Source organism: Melozone crissalis, unplaced genomic scaffold (assembly GCF_028551555.1).
Source record: "Melozone crissalis strain CALT ecotype California unplaced genomic scaffold, PUWL_Pcris_2 ptg000006l_1, whole genome shotgun sequence".
Lineage (NCBI taxonomy): Eukaryota > Metazoa > Chordata > Aves > Passeriformes > Passerellidae > Melozone > Melozone crissalis.
The window spans coordinates 11,413,761-11,427,587 of record NW_026535784.1 but is presented as its reverse complement, the minus strand read 5'-3'; the positions used below and the strand labels follow the sequence as shown (position 1 = coordinate 11,427,587).

Below are 13,827 nucleotides of genomic sequence, written 5' to 3'. Positions count from 1 at the left end.
AAGGAGGTTATTTTTCTAGAAATGACTTGTGCCGGTGTCACAGCTTTCATTTGGTGTTGTGTTTTTTTCTGGCAGCTTTACCAACTCCCCTGCCTATGAGCAGGACAATGATTTGCCTTTTCATGGGTCATTGAGCTCCAGAACTTGTTCTGCTCCTGCTCACTCTCATCTATCACCACAAATGCCTCTAACTGTGCTTCCTGTAGTGAGGAAATTCTCATCAAATATTTTTAGATCTGATATCTTCATGCCTCAAAACACTTCAGGGCTGACCTTTCATTGCTTTAAGCCAGCTGGCATTTTTTGTGAGTGATGGGGAGAGATACTGCACTTGTAACCTTGGTTAGAAACCAAGGACTTCTGGAGCTGCCTTGGGCTCCTGTGTCTAGAGGGGAACATCCAAATGTAAAGCTTTCATTTTCCAGCTGATCTATTCCTGCAATGCTAGAACATGTTTGGGTATTCATGCCACCTTGCCTAAATAAATGCAATATCCAAATGGCATCACAGGCCCCCTCTGTAATCAGCATAGAGAAAACAAACATTTTAGGGAAGAGCAGCAATCTAAATTCTGTGCCCCAAACTGACCAATATGGGTGTTCCTTCCATTCCTGGTGCGCCTGCCTTGTTCTCTGGCCTGTTGTTCAGCCTGAAATCAAGGATCCAGGTGGGAGCTGCTGCTGGGCAGTGTCTCAGCTGGCCACACGTGCTTGTGTTGGGCACTTTAAGGGGACCAATGGCCACAATTCATCAGAACTAGTTCCCTCTGCTCATGGTGGGGAGCCAAGAACAGGAGGTGAAATGGCAACAAAAACACCATGTGTTCTTCTTTATGTCATAATAGAACTATATTTAGATGCAGAAACTTGTCAATAAATGCTCATCTTTCTGTTGGGTCATTTCAAAGCAATCTTACACTGCTATTGCATTTCAGAGTCCTTTGATTTTTTGGTTTTTTACTGGACACAAGTGATGTAGCTAAGACTCGGTAAAGATGCACAGAGCAAAACCAATATATTATTTTAAGTAAAAATTGTATATTATTTTAAGTAAAAATGTTTTTTCTTTTAAGTAATTCTTCCTGACCTGGCATATTTATGTATTGCATTTCTGGAGCTTTTGCAAGAGGCCTAATGGCAATGAGATGTTAATGCATAATGAGGTAAAATAATTTTAGAAAGAAAGAAATAAATCTTCAAAAACTGAAAGGCTGAAATGACAAGGCTTGCAATCTCAAGAAACAATGCAACAGTGATATGGCAGGTATAATAAATTTGGCTTTGAATGATAAAATGTACTGCCTTGTAGTAGTCATTGGTATTCTGGGAGATCTGCTTGCAACTGTTATGAAAATGTGCATAATAAACTGCCGTTTCTCTCTTAAATTTGTCTGCAGCTCAGTGAAAATATTCTAAAAGGACAGTTTGCTCTGGTGTTAAAGTTGATTTGGATGTGAAATAATCAACTGAATTAATTTTTTTTTTTTTGTTTTGAATAGGAGGGTCTGGATAAGAGTTCATGCAGTCAACCTCTGGAGACTGTTCAGCTTTACTTTTTTGAACATTCATAGGTAGACAAACCTGAATTAGTTGTGCAGTGTGGAGTGAAAAAATATGTTTGTAAAAGAATACTGTTAGAAATTTTTAAATCTTTCTGGAGAACTGAGATAATTTTTAAAATTAGGACTTTTTTTCTAGTTTTAATCTATGTTTTCTTAATGGCCCAAGGCAAATTTTCAGCTGTAATTAAAGCTTAGAGATCTTTTTTGTTTTGTTTTGAGGATGACTTGTTGAATATAGGATTCTTTATTTTGAGAGGTGCAGGAATGCGCAACATCTGAAATAATTAGTATGTTATCTTTTCCCTTATTTTGCTAAATGTAGTTAATTTACAAGTAATTTCTGTGAATATTTCTTTTACTGAACTCATCCAAATGGCTTCCACTAATCCAAAACGAGGAGCATTGGAAAACTTAATCAATCTTGAATTTGTTAAAATGCTATTGTCTCTTGCAGATGCTGCCTTCCTCCACAGATGTTTCACAGGCTAAGGGACAGCCAGAGGGTCGCGTGGCAGGTGCCAAAGGGAACAGGAGGATTGGGTCAGCATCTGGTGACTCTCAGCCAGGGATGGGTGGCCCCCACAGCTCTCCCCTCACCCCAAACCTGTGTGCTGGTTCTTCTGTCACAGTAGCAAGCCCAGAGAGGATCACAGCCTTGCATTGAGAGCTGAGAGAAAACCACCCCAAAAACTGCCAGGTCAGTAAAAGTTTTCTGACTGGTTTTAGTTCAGTGAAATCTCTTATTCTTGGCAGAAGATACAGGTGTTTGAATGATTCCTTCCAGAGATGAACAGCTGATTGTTAGTTTAGACAAGCTGACAAACGGTTTCATGTTTTTCATTATGCATTTCTTTCCCATTGTTTAAGAGAGGCATGGGGCTTACAAAAATAATCAAAAGATTTTGATTTCATCATGGTGTATCTTACTCTATGTTATGATAATCTTTGCAAATTGTTGGATGTTTTAAAAAAAAGTTGTTATGTTGATCTTGTCCTACCTTTTTTCCCCTCCAATTCTATTTTTTTTTTTTTTTTTTTTTTAGTGATCCAATTATTCCTATGCCCTGAAGCTCTTTATAGTAATTTCCATTAACTGCAGGAATCCTGTTAAGAACAGAGCTGATCAATTGCAATTGCATTTGTGACAGTCTGCTGCTAAACTAAACACGCAAGAGATTTCAGCCTCTCCGAGACAACATAACCTCTCCATGCTTGTATGGGAACAAAAGTCAAATATGCAATTACTGCAGCCAGTTAGGTAGGGTAGTTAAAAATATTACTCCAGTGAATTTCCTTTATGATCTTGGATTAAAATAAATGCCATGAAACAATTAAAAGCATAGTTTTTGCTTTTGGCATTAATGAAAAGAACATGGAAGATACTGAGATTTTTGTTTTGTTAAGTAATTTATAATGCAATGAAATGGTGACTCAGAATTCTGATAATATGTTATCCTGATATAACAGGGGATATATGTAACAGTTCAAATCAAGTTTCTTGGTCCTTTTCTCTCTCCCACTCACACAGAAAAAAGACTGATGAAAATGTGGCCACAAAAGAAAACTATTATGAACAGCAAAATGCGAGTAGCTCTTTGGTTGATCTTCGTGAACTCAGAGGTTATTTTTTTTATATAAATCATATGAGCTTTGAATAAATCCCAATGAAAGAAGATATGGGCCTCTTGTACAATTATCTGGGAGGCCACAGCTGAAATCAGCCTCAGTGCATAGAGCATCCTGTTTCCATAAAAACATACAGCAACACACTGGGACATGCAGAGTTTCTGTTCTCCTTCCCTCCTCAGATACCTCCAGCTGTCCCCTCCAGCTCAGACCCATGGGCTGGTCCCAGCCTGCCCTGATCCCTGGGGCAGCCCCCTGGGCTCTGCTGCCAGGGATGAAGGATGCTGTGGTGCCCCTGGACCGTGCTGTGCTCTGGGCTGCGGAGGGGCGGGATGGGAACATGACGATAAATTCTAGGCTCTCATAATGGGAAACCAGCCTGCAGGTGCAATTGCCCAGGGAGTGAAACACAAAAATGCCATTATGAATAAGGCATGGCTCTCTGGAGAAAAAACAGATGGCTCAACCTCAGCTACCACAGCAGAAAGCTATTTTCCAGACATGTTGTCAGCAAGCAATAAAGGTCGATATCCTATGGGGAGAAATCAGCTGCATGGGAAAGAATAAAACCTGCAGAAATAAAATAAGGTAAACATCTTAGCAATGGCATTTTCCCCATTGATACAAAAGTACAATTTTTTTTTAAATCACAGATATTTTACTAGTTAGCACAGCCTAGCAAGTAGTTTGAGATGACTAGAAAATATATGGAAAAGAGCTGTGATAGTTTTTATGATCAAAATTTCATAGAACATTTGAGATCACTGAAATACAGGGATTTTTCATTAACCAGGCCACCTCCCCACTTTCTTTTCACCTTTTGTTGGTGATTTGATTTTCTTTTAACTGAGACTGTGAAACAAATCTATTAAATCACTTTTGCTTTTATGTATAACCTATTTCTTCAGTGTGCAGTGGCAAGTTCTAAAAGAACATCTCCCTTGTGTGACTGTTTCCTTTGGAATTTCAGGAAATGTAGTGTCATAGACTTCCTAGAAATTAATTTTACAAAAATTAGGGGGTAGATTTGCTGTGTTTCTTTACTACTGGGATATTTAAAAAAAAAATTTCCTTTTTCTTTTTATAGGCCCAACTAGAGCAGGACATTCAGTGTACTGCTGTAGGAGCTAGTATCTGTAAAATAGCATCCTTCAATTGCTGCTTTTAAGTAAAAACTTGTAGCTTAGCTTGAGTAGCTTTACTGGTCGTGTCCACAGCCAGTTTCTTTAGGGCACTGCATGGGCATTGTGGGCCCAGAAATATCTGAGTTTAGAGGATGGATGATGCAGGCTGCACCCTGTGCTGCCAGACCCCTGCCACAGGGAGAAGCGTGTGGAGTGCCAGGCCAGCAGTGCTGGCACTGCCAGGACAGCACTTCCTCACAGTCTGGCTCAGAATACTTGTGGTCTGGGCTGCAGGAGCCTTGGGCACATCCTGGCTGTGAAAAGGAGGAGGGAGCAGTGTGTCTGTGCAGGTGCAGGAGTGCACTGATGCTGGCTGGCTCTGGGAACTTTAACTGAGCATGGTTGTAAATTCTGCAAAATACTGATTTATATTGTGATCTCACCAGAGTTACACGTTTGGAAAACATCCATTATTCCTACATCTTTATCATTATTCTGTATTTTTCATCACTTTTATTAGAAAAGGGCATTCACACACTGTAATGCATGTCACAGTTGCTGTGCTTTTCCTCTGCCTCCATTGATTACCCCAGCTGGTTCATAGTATGTTACTACTTGTTTTTCGGGAGCCAGAAATAAAATGCCTTGTTTTGATGAAATATTAATGCCCACACTCGCACTTTATTGTGGAAAGCTGCCTTCAGTTGCTCAGTAAGGTAGCATTACAGCAGGAACTGAATTGCACTTCATCCAACCCAGCTTTAGAAAGCACACCCTAGATGCCAAGGGAAATGGAAATAGTCCCTGCAAGTGATGCTGTTGAGTGCTGCCTAAGCAGGAGATTCCAGGGAGATTCCAAAATGTGGGCTTTGCTTTTATGTATCTTTCACTTCTTCCTGATGCCTGGCCAGAACTTCTGAAGACAGATATACCTGCTATCCAGCCATCAGCTGCCTTGTCAAGTATTAAGGTGTTTTGATATGCAAAACCTCTTGTAAATATTGAACATGGTAACTGTTACATTGATAAAAGGATGCTTTAAGAATTAGCCACTGTGAGAACTTCTTGGAGCTTTATCTTGCTGACAGTGAAATACAGGGCCTGCCAGTTCAGTCTGAGGTCAGATCATAATGCATGAAGGGTGCTAATAATAAGGATATTAATAATAATACTCTGTGATACTATGATAATAAGTCTTTGTTACCCTAGTGAAGCGATCTACTTTGTTTGGGGCTATGGTGACTTTCCATGAAATTAAGCCTTTGTCAGTCCAGTCTCTTTCTATCACAGATAAGTGTGGTTTATTTTAAGTGTTCAGGCTTCACTTTAAGCTAATTAGGTTATTTGCCCCCACTCTTCCTCCTGCTGGAACTAATAATTTCCTGAACAAGGGCTGCAGACACAGAGATGTCAATGGAAGAACAGACATTTGCAAGGATATTACCTGCATTGAAGCACAATAATTCAAAATGGACTCAAGCAATTCATCCAGCAAATGGATTCTGTGCTGGCACTTCGCTGCTTTGCTTCACAAGTCATGGATTTCAGTTAAAATCCTGTAGCCCCTTGTGGTTTTAATTTTTTAAGACATCCATTCCTCCTACTACAAAGCATTGTTTAAAGATGTGCAGATACCACAGTTACCATTTGGCCAGCTGTTTCAGCTGCTTTTCATTTTACTTAATTAAAAATGCAGAAGTTTGGACACTACATTGGAGGAATGGCAATAAATTAGTAACAATCAGCTTGGAGAGCTGCATGCAGCAGCACTGGAAAAGGTGAGTCAGCTAAAGGTTTCCTCTTTTAGACCTCTGTCTTACTCAGTTTTTCCCACTACTGAATGGACAAATGAGAAGTGATGGTAAGATCATACCAAATAATTATGCACTAGTTGATTTACAAGAAGATGAGAGGGTACATTGCACCATCAAACAAGGAACTTCAAATTATTTAAACATGGTCATTTATAAGAACCTGACCCAAAATGTGTAGTGTCAGACCAGATGGTTCCTTTATTGGTGTCCTGCTGAGCTGAGGTCCTGTGGGAGTCTCAGCTTGCTCAGGGAGTTATACAGGATAATTAACTTTGGCCCTTATTCTGTGAACTATTTGCTGGGTTTTTTCTATATTGAGAGGGATCAGTAGCCATGTGCTTGCAGAGCAAATCTGAATTGGCCTGTGTTGAGCCACCTGTGCTCTGCTGTTTGCCATCCATGGACCTGCATGAGTGGAATGGCATTATCTGTACTGGGCTGGATGAGGAGGATACTTGGAAGGAAGATGGATGACAGAATGCTGCCTATTGACTGGTGCTCACTGAGCCTGCTCCCCATTCAGACTCTTCCTTTCCCAAAGATATTGTTTGAAACAGCAAAGGAAACAATTTTCTGGGATCAATAGTGTCAAATGAATGTTTATTAATATATATAGGCAATATTTGCCCAGTTCTTTTTCTAGATTTGAGCTACCTAATACTGAAATCAAAATATCATTTTTTAGCAGCAAAGTTATATCTTTTGTCTCTAGTTTTAACAGAAGTATTATTTAGAAATAGAATTACCTAGAAATAGCAACCTGAAATAGTGCATAGTGCTTTCTAAAGGCTGTGTGAGAGATAAACATAAAAAGGAAACTCATGGTGTATCTGAGACTAAAAATGCACTGTGGAGCAGTCTGTAGCCACTATAAGGGATAAATTGGAATCTGAGGATCAAAAACCACTGGAAAGAATAGCCTTTCTCCTGTAAGAGGTGAAAAAAAATCCATCACTTTCTTCCAACACTGAATGAGCATTTTCCTGAAATTAAAGAAAACTAATAATCCTCCTGCAGTTGGCTTTAGCTGTTTTGCTCTTCACTGGTAGGTGAAGTCATAAACAGGGAATTTAATGCCAGCTTTTTATGTTCAAATGCAAAGAACACCTAGAATGACAGGTCATGCATATTTTAAAGAGTTCTCTTTAGTCAGTGCAATTCCTGTGTTAGACTACTTCTCTGATTTTTCAGGAAAGTAGCATTCATGGTATTTTTTTTTTAAATGGTAAGTTGCCCTGTATTTTGTCTGCACTCAGCTGTGCATGCAGTCTCACTTAACTAGAAAGAATTCATCCTGCAAGTTAAAAAGGTAAAGTTGCCCATTGCATCTTACAAATGTGTACAACAGAAATGGTTTGATCAGAATCAGTGGAAGGAACATGTTCTCCATTCCTCTGTGAGAGCTGATATGCTGGGGAAGGCTGGGAAGTAGGGAAGATGACAAAACTCAATTTCTTTCAGGTAAAAGATGCCAGGATCCTAGGTTGTTCTGTATATTAAATTTTTGTAGAAAATGCAGAAGGGCTGCTCATGAAGCCTGCCACTCCCCATGTATTGCTTGCCTTGTGCTATGGGAAGCTTTCATTCACATGGGAAATTTGGGAATCAGGTCTTATGTTCAGTCTGTGGTCACTCAGCTTCATCCTCTGGACTGGTATTTGTAGGAGTGAGAACAAAACCAAGTTGCCTGTGATTAAATCCCTAAAATCCCTCTTTATATTTTTTTTTTCAGTAGCAATTCTGATTTGTGAAAGCACTATCTGGTACCTTCTCAGTAACAGCCTTTTCATTGAGCACATAAGCTGATGGATATTAAAGCCCCTATTTAAAACCAGATAATGCATGAAAGATTTCTACAGTGCAAACCTTTCTCTTAAGGCCTGACTAAACAAAAAGACCTCACATATCTCTTTGCCCAAAAGTATTCTCATCAGGTCAGGCACCTGGAAGCACTGACTTAGGCCCATCCTTCTCACAATGCCTGTTCTTGGGAATGAGGAGAACAACAAAGGCTGGGACAGAAAATCAGATATTTCAGAAAGAATGGCCTATTACATTTAGCTAGGAATAGAGACTGTCAGCAGTCTATCTGGCTCTGATCATCCTATCAGTCAGGGTAATGGTGAACCATAGAACAATGTGTTCATTTACATATAAATGTGCATAAAATATTTATGTGCATATATATATATGTGTATAATTGCATGCAGTTTGGCATAAATAAATATGGTTTAAAATAATAGGGAGAAGTGATTTTCTGCAGATCTTTATTTTTTTGTGCTTTGTTTTTTCCTCTGTCTTGGGATTTGCAAGTATAAGTGTTCAAGTAAGGACAAGGGTAGAGACTGATTTCTTTAATTCATATTTTAAAGACTGAATTTAAACCTTAAATAAGAGGGAACTGAGACTATGCAGTGGCATTTCTTGTTGTACCTTGACTACACTGCAGATTAAAAATCCAGGTATGTATCAATATGTCTTCTTCCCAAATAAACTAGATTCCATGGGAAGGACACTCACTTGTGTGCTCCACATGCCAGCCTTAATGCAGCTGACGTTGGGACCAGGCCAGCAGGGGACACTTTGTCTTACATCAGTTCAGCTCGCTGTTGTCTCTTTTGCTGCTGAAAGAGAGGGAAAAAAAATCAGTGGTTGCATAAAATATTGTTAGCACAATTTTGCTTTTATCTGCATAAACCATTGAGCCTTTCCTGGAGTGGGAGTGAGGCACCCCTAGGGAAAGTGTCAAACTCCTGTGGTGGGAGCCAGACTGACTTGCACCCTTGTAAAGGGCTCTTGAACTGTGGCCACTGTCATATTTCATGTAATGTAAACTATCTGCCTTTGGAAATCTTAATGTAGTATGGAAAGTTCTTGAGAGAAAAAGTTATGACTTGAGAAGGAAGCAGGTCTTTAAAAAAAGAGAGAAAAAAGCAAAAGAAAGGAAAAAGAGCCAGAGGATCCTGTTACAGATGGTGGGTCAGGTTCAGCTGGGTGCAGGAGCAGCTCAGTTTCAGCCTGGTGGGCCAGAGCAGCTGTGAGCCTGGTTCCCAGGCACTGACACTGTGTGTTCAAGCCATTAGTGAGCCAGGTCAAATATCTAAGGCTGGAGAGTTCTTTTTTTCATGGGTTCCTGGGAGTATTTACTCAGTGATTACTCAGAAATTAAGATGCTACCTGTTCTGCCTAGCCTCTGGTTTTTGATTATGGTGTGAGAATATGGAGCAAAAGGGTATTTCAGTAAAGAGTTGCTGGGAGTTTGTTTTGGTTGGACTTGTATTAATTGCAGTTGGGAAATTTGGAATTGGAAGTGCTGTGGCTTGTCAGTGGGTGGTTGACTGGCAAAGCCTCCTTGAAGGGGAAGCACCTGGAGCACATTGCTGGTTTTTATAATGTGGCTGCAAGGCTGAAAATTGAGAGTGACTCTTTCTCACCCTTACTGAAAGCTGCAGCTAAAAACAGGGGATGTGGCTGTCCCTTGGCCCCACCATCTGCTGAGTGCTGCCTCCCTGCTTTCCCTCTGTGGGCTGAGGACTGTCTCTCAGCAGTCACATCTCCATTTCCAGCTGGCTACAGACAGTCCCTTCTGGTAAATGGGATTTAAAATCTCATGGTGAGGTTGCCTAGCTGAAAGGTATTGATAATTTGTGACTGCACAGAGAGCTTTGCTTGGGGAGACAATGCATTTCTTGTCTCTCAGAGGAGCTGATTTGTAGGAGAAAGTGTACTTCATAATTTAGGTACTCTCTAGATAGCAAAGGACTGGGCCCTGCTTATCCCCGCCACCCTTACAATTTTATTTGCCTTTTCTGTGCTGGTTATAATCAGCAATATGATGTGGGTCCTGAATTAACAGTTAATTAGAGACCTTTTGTGGATGGTAGATCTTTTGCAAATGACTATTTATGAATGAGCAGACAGGCTCATTTAAAGCACCAGAGCTTGGCAGAAATAAATAATAACTCTATATAGCTCCAGATGATCTGATGTCCCATCATTTTGCAAGGCAGAAGTATAATGTCTGTATCCTATGAGCATACATATCCTGGTGAGCACAACCAGAAATCAATTCTGTCACAATGAGCAGATGAGGAGCCACAGAAGGAGCTGTGCAGTAATTCTGGAGAATTAGTGGTGGGTAGCAGGTGGCTGGCCCTGAGTGAGTGTTGGAGAGCATGTTGAGGGCCATGACCTCTTCAGGGTTTTGAAACCTAAGAAAGAAAGCTGCAGCTGGTGTGGACAGGAATCATGGTCTGTTACATGGACGGAAATCAGGCTCATACAGAAAGTACCTTGTGTGATGGTGCTCAGGAGAGCCAGAAAAAAGCACTACCTGCTAAGAAATAATGTGGATATCATTGTAGGACTCTGCTATAGGCTGCCTAGCCAGGCCAATGACACTGATAAATTGTTCTTTGAGCAACAAAGAGGTTCCTCTAAATCATAAGAAAGGCAACTAAGAAAGATGCTCTCCTTGATTTGCTGTTTGTTAACAGAAGGTCTTGAGTGAGGTGGAGATTGGTGGCTGTCTTGGCCACAGCAGCCATTAAGGGGTTGAGTTTAAAATCACTTGTTTTAAACAGGAGGAATAGTGCAGCAAAACTTCAGTCCTGGACATGAGGAGAGCAGACTCCAGGCTGCTCAGGGAACTAGTGAGTAAGGTTCCCTGAGAAAAAGCTTTTTCAGATGCTGGAGTCCATCTGTGCTGGTCAGTTTTTAAGCAGCACCTCCTAAGGGCATAGGAGCAGGCAATTCCTAAATGTCTCCAGTCTATCAGATGAGGGAGAGGGCTGTCTTGGCTGAGCAGGGATTTTCCTTTGGAGATAAAGCAAACAAAGGAGGATGTATGAGCAGTGGAAGCAAGATCAGGTGACATCCTGTGTGCAGTTTTGGGCATCACAATATTAGAAAGATATAAAGCAATTAGAGTGTCCAAAGGAGGGCTAAAAGATGATGAAGAGCCTTGAGGGGAATCTTTATGAGGAGCAGCTGAGGTCACTTGGTCTGTTCAGCCTGGAGGAGACTGAGGGGAGACCTCACTGCAGTTACAGCTTCTCTGTCAGGGGAAGAGGAGGGGCAGGCACTGATCTCTTTGTGGTGACAGTGACAGGAGCCAAGGGAATGGCCTAAAGTTGTGTCAGAGGAGGGTTAGGACTGCATGTCAGAAGAGGGTTTTTTATCCAGAGTGCTTGGGCACTGGAACAGCTCCCCAGGGAAGGGGTCACAGCACCAGCCTGACAGAGCTCCAGAGGTACCTGGACAGTGCTCTCAGACATATGGTGTGATTCTTGGAACTGTTCTGTGCAGGGCCAGGAGTTGGACTTCTATGAGCCTGCTGGGTCCCTTCCAATTCAAAATGTTGTGTAATTCTGTGAATCTTTTATATCTGATATCTGCATCTTTCCCAGAACAGCAATTCCTGTTGTCCCTTTGGAGGTGACTCTGAGATTGCCATTTGCACTGACTTTTTCATGTGGACAGACAATTGATTCAACGTTTCCTGGTCTTCTCTGGTGACAAGATTTCTTTATTAGGCTACAGAATTTAGCTCTTTATTGCTTACAGCTCAGCCAACACTGCAGACCTTCAAGCAGTGGTTGTCAGGTGTCTGTCTCCCTGGCAGGGAGTTGGTTACCTACCATGTGTTTAAGTGCTAAACTGAAGTCATGCTCTAAGGAGTGGGAATCCTTGGGACATGTATAAGTCTAAGTTAGTCTCCTGGTGTCCCTGCCACCATGAAGAGAAATCATCTCTTGATCTACAGGACAGGATTCATCTCATCCTAATGTAGGTCTAAAATAGGCAAGATGATCTGCACTCTACAGGTGCCTTTTCAACTCACTGACTATAAAGATGAGTGGAATGGAACTACCTCAGGTGTCAAATCTGCACTGCAGGAAAAAGGGGAGGTGACTCCCTGCCAAGGTACTTCAGCAGTGAAGTGACCAAGGTCTCGTGGTGGTGACCTGGTTGTGCTTAGCAGGACAAAGACTTGCAGTCTTCCTCCTGAGTTCAAGGTGACTGCTCTGAACACCAGAGTAGTCTTCACAGAAAAGAAAAGGGACATTAATACTTGGGAACCTCTCTTTTGTGTTGTTCTATCTGTTTTGGTTTTGTTGTTTGGGTTTATTTTTTTATGTTCTGCCTGAGGACTTTTCCACTGTACTTATGGCTTGGATTAGCTGTATAGTTTTGTCTTAATTTATAGTCCCAAACTCTGGATTCCCTGTAAAATGTTTAGGTACCAGTTTATGAATAGATTAAACAGGAAATGAAATGAGCATGTATACCTGAAGCCTTGTTGACCTGACAGATTCCCTCAAGGCCCCAGGAGATCAGAAGCAGCATCCATCAAGTGAGGTATTGAGCATGTGCCAGGTGTAGTGCTGATGCTCAGGAGCTTTTGCATGGTAATAAGCCAGATTCATTGTTCTTTATCTGTGAACTGTGCACTCCTCTGCACTTGTGCATGCTTCCTCTTGAGTAGTTTAAAAGAGGACAATGCAGAACAGACACAGCAGCTTATAAAAACACAGCAGCTTATAAAACAGCGTATTCAAGCATGGACTCAGCCTGAGCTGGGGGCAGTTCTCTGCAGTGGATTAGTGGCTGCAGCACTGCCATTCTCCTGGGAAATCAGCTAAGCACAAGTGTTTCCTTCAGAGGGCTTCTGACCTCTTTTGTGTTGTTCTTCTTAATTTCTGTGTCCTAAGTAAGGTTATATTAAAGCTGTTCCTTGTTGGAATGCTTCCTTGGGAGCTTTGCAGAGTGAAGGAGGGAAGTGGTTTCTGCTGCTCCTGAATGAAAAGTGATTGCTCAGAGTCCTGCAGGTCCAGGGAAGATGACATGTCAGCTAAGAGGGAGTTCTGCTCTCTGCACTGGCAAACTGCATACTGGGGAAAGAATAATGCTATTGTCAAGACACATCTTTCACTTTAATAAACCATTTTGAAAAAAAGGCTTTGCTTCAATTTAATAGTGGTCCTTGGGGGGAAAAAAAATCTAAACTCTAGCATGAAAGCAAACACTCCTTGTCTGTTTTGAAATAAACATACTGTCTTACTGTCTTCTGCAGTACTGGGCTGCCCTGTAAATTTTATAGATAAATAGGTTTTGAGTAAGACAATTGCCTTAGCAGTATTATTAGAGCAATAACTTCTGCTGTGGATAAATCTGACCCTTTTAAAATGTAAAAACATTCCTATTTTATTATTCCAGCCTAGTTTTTCTCTTAGAAAAGGTTGCTCTATCTGTAAGTTTTATTAGAGATGTCATGATATACAGCTTATTATGAATTACTACTTTTGAGCTCTCAGTTGAACAGAGGTTGTAGCAATACATTGTTATGCATGTCTCAGCTGCATCCTCTGGAAGCTTAATACTAGGGGCTTCTTCCCACTTCAGAATGACTGTTTTGGGACTAATTTCCAAGTCTCAGAATTGTACAAAAAATCTGACACTGCTTGTTGAATTCCTCCTTGATTATCAGTACTCATGGAGCTGTGGGATCCTTTGTTCTTTTGGATTGCTGCACCTGAACCCAGTGCTATCTGTTAGTGACCACACCATTAAAAAATCAACTTCTAATTTATTGCCTAATTTATAGGCCCACTTGATCGATCTATGACACAGTTGAACTCGTGTTCAATGATTAATGTGAAATAAAAGGTAGTGTTACATGGCCCAGTTAGATTAGATGCTC

The 13,827-nt window shown here is 41.0% G+C and overlaps 1 protein-coding gene across 1 annotated transcript in view; it reads left to right on the top strand.

The window, feature by feature from the left end:
* CUNH4orf50 (chromosome unknown C4orf50 homolog) overlaps window positions 1-13,827 on the top strand; it is an 81,050-nt gene that overhangs the window by 27,758 nt on the left and 39,465 nt on the right. Inside the window, exon 12 of the mRNA XM_054295992.1 lies at window positions 2,016-2,258. Within this exon, the coding sequence (XP_054151967.1) occupies window positions 2,016-2,225 (210 nt within the window). The 3' untranslated portion in view covers window positions 2,226-2,258. The remainder of the gene's footprint in view (window positions 1-2,015; window positions 2,259-13,827) is intronic.